Genomic DNA, 11,287 nt, shown 5'->3' on the forward strand with positions numbered 1-11,287 from the left:
ACACTCGCTACGGCGAGTAAACTTGCTCGCTATGGCGAGCTGCGAAATGCAACTCACGAGGCGAACAACTCCTGCTTGCGAGGCGAACGATGATCTTCATCACTCGCTATGGCGAGGTTCATCACTCGGGAGGCGAGCGATGAATAACAGTACGGCCAGGTTACAGTTTTTCTCAAAAATTCACCCAAACCCATTGTTCTAACCTTAAAACTGATTCTAAACATCAATATATGAAACATTTAAGGTCTGTTCATCATTTCTACATCAATTCACCCTAATTCCATCATTTAATCATCAATTCTCATCATAACCCTAATTCCCAATTCTCCAAATTTATTCATAACTTTTGTTAAAACATAATCAGAATCATATACACTAAAATTAATGTAAGTTAGCCTCACCCTTACCTTAGATAATCGAAATCGCAGCCCTTCTTGGTTCTCTTCCCTTTTCTTGACTTTTCTCCCTTTTCTCTGTTGTACGTAAAAACTGCTTCCCCCACTTCTATTTTCTAATTCTTTAATAAATATAATCTCCCAATATTCACTTTACTCCCCCTAAGTTTACTTAATTCTCGTATAACCCCCAAACTCCAATTAAATCCTATTTCTCACTTATTCTATTAAATAATAAAATAGTCATTTAATAAAATATACCACACCACAAAATCAACGTAAATCATTTAAAAATCATATAAAAGACTTTAAATTAACTAAAAATAATTAAATAAAAATGGGGCGTTACAACTCTCCCCAACTTGAAGAATTTTCGTCCTCGAAAATATACCTCAGATCAGACGATCCTCATTCGCTGTCTGAGTACCAGCTAAAGCAAACACTCTTCCACTCGCCTGACCCTTCTTAGGCTTCTTGCACTGCGAACTAAGATGACCTTCCTCATCACAATTGAAACAAACAATATCACCACGCTTGCATTCAGCTATTGTATGCCCTTTCTTCCCACATCGGAAGCACTTCTTCTCCTCACCATTGCAAACATTACTCTTGTGGCCCTTCTCACCACACTTGTAGCAAACAATCTCAGCAGGATCATCCCTCCTCTTAGGTCTCCTCTCATCAGTCAATCTCTGTTCCCCTTGGTTTACAGGAGCACTGTAGGGTTTCGGACGACCTTGTTGACCCTTGTTCCTCCGCTCATTTCTAATCTTATAGTGAGCTTTGGTATCCTCCTCATATATCCTGCAGCTATTCACCAACTCGGAAAAGACTCTGATATGCTGATACCCAATAGCTCTCTTAATGTCAGCTCTCAACCCATTCTCAAACTTAATGCACTTGGAGAACTCCGCTGTCTCTGCACTGTAATGAGGGTAGAACTTAGCAAGTTCCACAAACTTAGCAGCATACTCCGTAACTGACATATCCCCCTGTTTTAGCTCCAGAAATTCAATTTCCTTTTTCCCTCGGACATCCTCCGGAAAATACCTATTCAGGAATTCTCTCCTGAACACAGCCCAGGTCACCACATCACCATCTTGTTCAAGCACAGGTAAAGGACTTACCCACCAATCATCTGCCTCTTCAGCTAACATGTGCGTACCAAACCGCACCTTCTGCACCTCTGAACACTACATAAATCTAAAAATTCTTTCAACTTCCTTGAGCCACTTCTGGGCTCCGTCAGGGTCATACCTTCCTTTGAATGTTGGTGGATGATTTCTCAAAAAAGTTTCCAACATTCTTACTCCATCGTTACCAGCACCAGCTTGTGGGTGTTGTCCTACAGCTTGAGCTACAGCCTCAAGCGCAGCAGCAATAGCAGCATCATTTCTCCCAGCCATTTTAAAACTCTACACCACAAACAACAATCAGAACAACAAAAGATAGATTAAAGTCGACACACTACACTACGTGGCTCAACACGACTCTACTACGTGGCCGGACGGACCAACCTGCTCTGATACCAATTGTAACACCCCGACTTCCCAACAGTTATATTAATAAGTAAAATCAGAGTTAAATCAATAACGGAGTGTTACACTGCTTTTCAAAAATTCTTGAATAGGATAAAATGCTATTCATTAAATAATAGTTCAATAAAACATATCAATTCATCGCAGCGGGAATAATTTTCAACATTAAACATCCTTCAAATAAATCCTTGGCACTTGGCCTCAACAAAATATCTTTAATGATTAAAATCAATATCAACAGGTTCATAATTATACATAAGGAATGAAAACATGACAACGATATCCCATCCCGTTACGTATCAGAGCCCTAAGACACTTGAGCCACCACTTCTAATATTCTTCAATACCTGCAAGTTACCCATACGAAGGGCAACAATTCCAAGCAGAAGGGGTGAGATTCACAAACAATAATAATAGATATATATATAAATCATCAACTTAATTAAATAACATAATTAACAACATATACCCAATGATAATATTCATACTTCTTCAATTTTAATAACACTTACTAATCCAATCAACAACAACGACACATCAGTATTTATCAACGACTACAACAGCTCATTCAACAACACTCAACAACATCAACCACAACAACTCTCTCAACAACATCTACAACACCAACTCGCTCAACAACATCTACAACAACAACAACGTGGTACTAATTTCAACGGGTTGAATGACTAAGCATTCCGGGGCATAAGCCCCCAACAATTTGAATGACAAGGCATTCCAGGGCATGAGCCCTCAACAGTTTGAATGACAAAGCATTATAGGGCATAAGCCCTCAACAGTTGAATGACATAGCATTCCATGGCATAAGCCCTCAACAAATTCCTAATCATGAAGGACTCAACTTGTGTATATCAGCATACAACTCAACTACGACAACGACAACCAACGACAACGACCGTGCATAATAACTATGACTCACTCCCCAACTTGATCAACATCAACAACCTATGACTCCGTTACTTAGAACGACAACTCGCCACTTACAACTCGAACCAACACATTGTACATTCTAATTGAATGCAGTTAAGTATAAACCAGTGATCATTAACAATCATAATCAATCAAGAGCAACACAACAATATACAACAGCATGATATAACAATATCTTATACAATCCAACGATGTCTAGCATTTTCACATAATCCAAGTATTACTTATACAATTTTTATCACATTAATAACCTCAATTTACCCTATCCAGCTTCACAGTTCATCATTTAAATCCTATACATCTTTCATTGCTATCTCAAGGTTCAACTCACAGCCTCTCGTGCGACAAAGTCACATGAAATCCTAACAACGCAGTCTGTCAAGCACTAGCTCGCGAGGCGAGAGCCTCTACTCGCCACGGCGAGTTAGGGTATAACGCTCAAGGATCCATTCTGCCTCATTCCCGAGTTCAATCTCATTCTAAAACTTTGCCTAATCATTAAGGTACATGTTCAGGCCCTCATAAACATCCAAGGTTAAACTCACAGCTCAAAAATGCGAAATTGTGCAAGCTCTCTGCCCACACTCGCTACGGCGAGTAAACTTGCTCGCTATGGCGAGCTGCGAAATGCAACTCACGAGGCGAACAACTCCTGCTTGCGAGGCGAACGATGATCTTCATCACTCGCTATGGCGAGGTTCATCACTCGGGAGGCGAGCGATGAATAACAGTACGGCCAGGTTACAGTTTTTCTCAAAAATTCACCCAAACCCATTGTTCTAACCTTAAAACTGATTCTAAACATCAATATATGAAACATTTAAGGTCTGTTCATCATTTCTACATCAATTCACCCTAATTCCATCATTTAATCATCAATTCTCATCATAACCCTAATTCCCAATTCTCCAAATTTATTCATAACTTTTGTTAAAACATAATCAGAATCATATACACTAAAATTAATGTAAGTTAGCCTCACCCTTACCTTAGATAATCGAAATCGCAGCCCTTCTTGGTTCTCTTCCCTTTTCTTGACTTTTCTCCCTTTTCTCTGTTGTACGTAAAAACTGCTTCCCCCACTTCTATTTTCTAATTCTTTAATAAATATAATCTCCCAATATTCACTTTACTCCCCCTAAGTTTACTTAATTCTCGTATAACCCCCAAACTCCAATTAAATCCTATTTCTCACTTATTCTATTAAATAATAAAATAGTCATTTAATAAAATATACCACACCACAAAATCAACGTAAATCATTTAAAAATCATATAAAAGACTTTAAATTAACTAAAAATAATTAAATAAAAATGGGGCGTTACACTAGTAATTTACTAAAATGCCCCTCAGCTGTTAATTGCTGAATTATGGAACCGACTGCAGTTAACTATCGAGGAAAACTTCGGCAGTAAACTACTGAGGAAAACTGAAAATTTCGGCAGTTAACTGCCGAGCAAACCTCAAACCTTATTTATTTTTTATTTTTTTGATAAAAACCATAAATTTTCAACGACAATTCTCAACGTTTTATGCATACATGTGTGCGAAACTTAATCATTGACTTTTCTGCCTAATTAAACATTTTTTAATATATAAACAAAAGCGTTTTGCTTACCAATGTTTTTTATGCGCAATTAAACCTTTTCTTATATCACCACAAAAAAAAAAAAAAAAACACTTTCTTATATTAGTAACTAACTACATGTAAATTTCCTTGAAAACAATTAATGTTGTATAGCAAATAAACATGTTAGATGTACTTTAAATTTTAAATAAGACATTTGTATTATATAAAGATGACACATGTGATATTGTAATTGGTTTAAATAATAAAAGGTGACGATGTAACAAAAAAAAAAATTGGTTAACATAGTATGTAAAATTATTGAGGAACGAAAGAATAGTTATGCTAAATTGAAAATATAAACGTACTATCACATATTTTTTTATGTAAATCGAAACAAAAAAAATCAAATTGTCGTTCTATATGGACATTATTCACTTGCAAGATCACCCAAATCTACAAACAACAATTAAAGAAATAAATAAATAAGGATTGCCTTGCATAATATTTGTGTACATTTTTATGGCATGGTGAAACAATTAAAATAAGGCATTTTATAGTAGAGATATATTGGTCGAGATTAAGAATATTTTTTTATTACCTTTATAAAAAAAAGAATATTTTTTTATTACCTTGAATAATGATAGACATCAATGAAATTAATTACAAATAAATATAAATATTTTCTTATTAAGGAATTAAATTTAATTAAGGAAAAACTTAGATGTATTTCCTTATTTAATTTCAGGCTTGAAATTTCTCGGCAGTTAACTGCCGAAGTTTTCCTCGGCAGTTAACTGCAGCCGATTTTCTAAAACTTCGACAGTTAACTGCCGAAGGGTATTTGGGTAAATTACTCGTGTTTCTCAGCCAAACTAAATGTGTAAACAACAATTCTCATATAAATACAACTGGTATGGAAACCCGTGCCAACCACGAGTTAGACTTTCGTCAAATTTAATATATTGGGTGAAGATATGGTAGCATGCACATTTGTGTGGTCGCTTTGTATTTAATGAGTCAATCCACATCAGTGTTGGCTCTCCCGTACGGTTCAACGACAATACCATAGCCCGATTCACCTTTGTGGGGGAAACAATTGTAGTTCTTAGTGGTAGATTACAAATGCAAAAAGTCTCATACTTGAGAGAAAGATGTTAATGTGTCAAGTGTGATTTAAAGTTCCATATTGGATGCAATAGTAAATGTTGAACAACATTTGTGTGGTCGCTTTGTATTTAATGAGTCAATCCACATCAGTGTTGGCTCTCCCTTACGGTTCAACGACAATACCATAGCCCGATTCACCTTTGTGGGGGAAACAATTGTAGTTCTTAGTGGTAGATTACAAATACAAAAAGTCTCATACTTGAGAGAAAGATGTTAATGTGTCAAGTGTGATTTAAAGTTCCATATTGGATGCAATAGTAAATGTTGAACAACATTTAAGTGATATGACCCATATATTAATGACTTAAGGTTTAAGATGAATATGTGGTGTCAAACTCACTTGTGTGGTTTCTTTTAATCTAACGTGATGATCAAACTCAATATAGGATCCTCCCAAACTCACAACATTATGATGTATTGTTTTTTTAGTTTTTGGAAGTCATTTGTTTAATTTTGGTCATGTTTAAATTAGTCCCTCCATTTCAAAATCACATAGTTTTAGTCTCTCTTTTAGATTTTTAAACTTAAAATGGTGATATGTCATGATTAAATCGAAACTTATAGAAAGTTTTCAAGTAATTACATTGGTATTGATCATTTTACATCATCGGATTGTATGTCATATCATTTAAAGTATGTCCATCATTGTTTTTTAGTCTTAAAATATGAGAAAGAGACCAAAATCGAGTGATCTTAAAATGAACAGACCAATTTCATGAACAAACCAATTTCACGAGTTACTGAAAATATGGGACTAAAACTGCAATTAAGTCTTTAATTTTTCAATTTTAAATTTTAGTTTTTAGATGTTATTCCCTTTCTTGTGATTTTTTTCATTTAACCTCTGTTATTTCAAATTTATTTTCTTTTGGTTAATGGTGGCAAATGATAATGAAAAATTGAAGATGTGTTATGGTTGGTTGATAAATACATGTTTATTACATATTTAAAATTATGTGGCGTTTTTTAATTAAATCTAGTTTTTCTGGTAAAATGATTATCCAAAAATCTTCAACTCCTTTAACAAACTCGTAGATTTAGCAACAACTCACACTATTTCTTATACTATCACAAACAAAACACACAATACTTATTTTTTTTCCTTTAGCTTCTCTCATATACAAATTCTTTTTTGGTATCCTTGTTTTTCCTTCTAATTTCCTTTCCCCCTTCCCATGTAAGAAAGCAACATAAACCTCTTGCAATGAAACCATCACCAACAAACTTTTTTAAACATATTGTATCTTCCTTTGATCATATTTGACTATATCACGTAATTATGGACACAGAGACTTGCAAATTTGAATAAGAGGTGTTAATGTGTCGAGTGTGAGTTAAAATTTTATATTGGATGGAATGGTAAAATTTGAACAACATATAAGTGAGATGGAAGGATATCAATTTCACTTGTGTATTTTCTTTTAGTCTAATGTGGCGATAAAAATCAAGGTAGGATTCCTTGGAAGTCCCAAACTTAGAAGAATCGAATAATTCTTTTCTCTGATTTTCTCTCTGAATATCTCCACCGTAACCGTTTTTTTCGGTGACCTAACCTCCCACTGGCGTATCTCCGATGAAGTTGTTTAGCTCCTCTGGCTACTTTTCTTAGCGTTTTTTCTTCCTCTTTCAGCTGAGGTTCTGTGTTTCTCTTTCTTTCGTGGTTGTTCATCATCTTCGCAGCGTTTGGTGAAGATCTCACTTTCGCGGTTTCACTCCGGTGAAGCTTCAAAGCAATTTTTCTGGTGAACCTTCTGTTTTTTCTCTTAATCATGGTGTGTCCATGGCCATTCTTGGCAGGCCTAGACGCGACGGTGAATACGACGGCGCCTCCGCCGGAATCTGGGAAATCTTTTGCACAGGTTCTTTCCGGCATCTCCTCTTCAGGTGATTCTTTTCTGATGAATCTACCTCCTAAGGTAGTTATGGGAGATTCAGTTCGAATCAAAATCACGCAAGCTGCTTATGAACTGGGCCTTTCAGCTTGCCGTTTCAATCTCCATGGCCGGCTAACTCTACACAAAGGTGATTCTCCTTTGACTACTCTTTCTCTGAAATCCAAGCTCAACAATCTATGGCCGCAGTTGCAGAATTGGAATCTAATCCCTCTCGGTAAGGGTTTTTTTGAACTCCATTTCAATTCTTTAGAAGATATGAGGAAAATCTGGGCTTTAGGAGCTGTGAATTTGAAACCTGGGTTTATGCGTTTCTATTGCTGGACAAAAGACCTCACACCCAAATCTCAGGCACAAACACACTCCCAAATTTGGGTTAGATTAATGCATCTGCCACAAGAATACTGGGGAAAACAAATAATTCTTGAAATAGCTTCTGGTTTAGGCACACCTCTTACTATTGATGATGCTACACAGAATAGGAGATTTGGGCTTTTTGCTAGAGTGTTAATTGATGTGGATTTGAGTGAGAAATTGTTTGAATTTGTGATTATTGAGAGAGAAGGACATGCTTTGACCATTGAAGTGCAGTATGAGAAGCAACCTTTGTTCTGCACTAACTGCAAATCCATAGGCCATAGCATTAGTTCATGCTCCAAAATGAATAACAATGTCAATGTTCACACCAGCAAAACATATAACAATGTCAATGTTCACACCAGCAAAACAAATCACAATGTGCATCATAAGTCTCAGTTCCACTCCAATGGATATTACAAGAAGAATGCTCCAATATCTCTTAACAATACTACTGGAACTAATGAGACTCTACAAGTTCACATCAAATTGTAGCAGTTGGTAATAAGCCTGCTCACACCTTGATTCACAATGATAATCAGGAAGATGCTTTTGATTCAGCTAATGATTTTAAGGATGGAGAATTTATTGCTCAGGAAATCAATGAATCAGGAGTTCACAACACTATTATTAAGTCAAACACTCTTAATAAGATCAATGAAGATAGCATGAATATCACACTTCACAACTCATTTGAGTTGCTTGATCAGGATACTGAGCCTGTTATAGGGGAGGCTAAGTCAAGTGAAAAGGACTCTGTTTCCATTACTTTGGATATGCAAATTGATAAAAATCCAATTATGGAGACACAGTCTAAAGGGAATGAAATCTTGAATCACATCACATATATAGAGGTTCCTGGTAACATGATGAAGAAGACCTCTACACCTGCTACTTTGAATCCAAGTATTTCAATAATGAGCTCTGAAAGTGGGAGGCATGTATTCCCCACTGCAGACTCATCTTCCTTGAATCAGGGTAGCAACATTGGGAGGCTGTCATTCCCCAATGCTACCACTGAATCACTTGATGATGCTAGGGATCCTAAATATGATGATACCATTGTCTTGCAGCCTATCAATAATCCTGTCACCACCACTTATGAGATATTAGGGCAAGACAAGAGACAAGTGCACTTCAATACTGGCCCTACAAACAAAAATGCTGCATGCATAAAAGATGGTAAAATTCTAAGCAAATTTTGGGGGGCTGAAGACACTGATGCAACAGACAACACTTGTGACCCTGAAACTAACAGTGAAGTTCATAAAGGCAAGTTTGAGTTTCCTGACATTGCTCTTTATTTGGAGTCCACAAGTAGTAAAATCAAGACAACTAAAAGAGGCAAGCCTAAGAAAAAAAAGAGCCCTATCAACTTGAATGGTACTATTTCAAAACAGAAAAACACAGATAAGCATGGAATTGCAGCTGTCAATACCAGATCCCAAACTGGAGATAAATCTCAAAGTAAACATACCATCTCTCAATGAAGTACATCTATTGGAATATCAAAGGAGTTGGAAATATGGAGTCTCAAATACATTTGTTTCACATGATCAAAAAGCACAAACCTGATTTTCTGTTTCTTGCAGAACCCCTTGTTCCTTTTGATTCCATTCCTTCATGGTATTGGAAAAAGCTCAATCTTCATCATCATGCTATTAACAATAATAACGGCACCCCCACTCTTTGGTGCCTCTGGAATAAGCAATACAATGTTTCTATTCTTCTAAATGCTCAGCAATGCATAGCTTTTACCTATATTGTTGAAGGGACTTCTTTATTCATAGCTTCTATATATGCCTCCACTTCTTACACCAATAGAAGAATCTTATGGTTGAACCTCTCCACTTTACTTCAGGCTCATTCTGGGCCTTGGTTGTTTATTGGAGACTTTAACTCCATTTTGGGTGCTCATGAAAAGATTGGTGGGAGACTTCCCCTACATCTATCCTGCCAGGAATTTTCTAATTGGTCCAACATGCATTCTTTAACTCATCTTGAAACCAATGGGGCCAAATACACTTGGATAAATAAAAGAGAAGGGAATGCTTACATTGCTCAGAGGCTTGACATGGCTATTTGCAATGGGGAATGGATTGACTACTGGAGTATCATTAGTTGCAATACTTTGATCAGAACTTGCTCTGACCATTTCCCTCTTCTGTTGACTTTGAACAAGAATTCACCTATTGATATTACTCCTAGATTTAAGTTCTTTAAATCCTGGACCACTTTTGATAGTTGTGAAACCCTTATCTCGGAGCACTGGTCCTCATCTGTTCAGGGCACTCCTATGCATATCTTGCATTACAAGCTCAAAAGCTTGAAACCTAAATTACAATTGTGGAATAAAACTGTGGTGGGAAACTTCCATCAAAGGGTTCACTTGGCACAACAACAACTTAATGAAGCTCAATTAGCCCTTGATCAGCTGGGTTTCAGTGTTGAAAGATCTCAAGAGGAGCTCACCTGCATGACAAATTATAGTCAGGCCCTATCTTTACTTAACAGCTTTTGGCAAGACAAGAATAAACATTCCAGATTTCTTGAAGGAGACAGGAACACTGCTTTCTTCCATAGAACCTGTAAAATCAGAGATGCTCAAAGGTTTATTAGTTTATTAAAAAATGGTGATGAGGTGATCACAGACACTGAGGATATAGAGGCACATGTTATAGATTATTTCACTAACATTTTCACTGCTCAGATTGAATATGTTGAAAATGACCTTCCTAATAAATACATACCTCAAAGTGTGACAGCAGAAGACAATGAAATGCTCACTGCGGTTCCTTTGGCTGCTGAAATAAAGAATGTTGTGTTTGATTTAAATGGGGAAGCCACTCCTGGTCCTGATGGGTTTTCAGGTGGTTTCTATCATCATTACTGGCATATTATTGGAAATGATGTGGTGAAATCTACTCAGTATTTCTTCATACATAACTATATAATGCCTAATCTTAATGATGAGATAAAACCGCAAGTGCACGGTCTTACCGAAGTAGTATAAAAGAGTATCGTTCCGACAGGGAGTAGTTCAATTTAATTAATCTTTAGAGATGATTAGAAGAGAGAAGAGATTGTAGATTGGGGGTTTTTAAACGGTTGAAAGCAATATAATAAAAGAGCCTTGGGATCGTTGGTTTCATCTAATTAACAAGTCCTTCTCAAACCGAAACCATAAGCTTATAATGTTATGTTAGACCTAATTTCTCAAGACAGTTTCTCTTAAGTTCCTCTAGCAACCAAGCCTATTTCGCTGACTTGATTACTATTGGATTTTGGTTCCTCTAACAACCAAGCCTATTTCGCTGACTTGATTGTTATTAGTTCCCTTGAAGATCGAAACTATATGTCTCAAAGATTGCAAAGCCTATTTCGCTGACTTTGCAATCCTTGTCTGAATTCACTTGTTCG

At 36.4% G+C, this 11,287-nt stretch overlaps 1 protein-coding gene across 1 annotated transcript; it reads right to left on the reverse strand.

Moving 5' to 3' along the window:
* Positions 1–787: 787 nt before the first annotated feature.
* On the reverse strand, positions 788–7,389 carry LOC120579510 (uncharacterized protein C683.02c-like). Its single transcript, XM_039831919.1, has 3 exons — positions 7,172–7,389; positions 1,106–1,199; positions 788–1,012 (listed from the first exon to the last, which is right to left on the reverse strand). The coding sequence occupies exons 1-3, from the start codon at positions 7,387–7,389 to the stop codon at positions 788–790; spliced, it is 537 nt and encodes a 178-aa protein (XP_039687853.1).
* Positions 7,390–11,287: the final 3,898 nt, after the last annotated feature.

The sequence above is a fragment of the Medicago truncatula genome, chromosome 3 (genome assembly GCF_003473485.1).
Source record: "Medicago truncatula cultivar Jemalong A17 chromosome 3, MtrunA17r5.0-ANR, whole genome shotgun sequence".
Lineage (NCBI taxonomy): Eukaryota > Viridiplantae > Streptophyta > Magnoliopsida > Fabales > Fabaceae > Medicago > Medicago truncatula.

Excerpts from the sequence above, each read along its gene's own strand:
- LOC120579510 (XM_039831919.1), bottom strand. The coding sequence starts at position 7,389 with ATGATTAAGAGAAAAAACAGAAGGTTCACCAGAAAAATTGCTTTGAAG. Across the intron at positions 1,200-7,171 it reads CGGAGATACGCCAGTGGGAG|GATATATGAGGAGGATACCA; the intron begins GTTAGGTCACCG and ends GAATAGCTGCAG. Across the intron at positions 1,013-1,105 it reads CGAAACCCTACAGTGCTCCT|GGCCACAAGAGTAATGTTTG; the intron begins GTAAACCAAGGG and ends TGTGGTGAGAAG.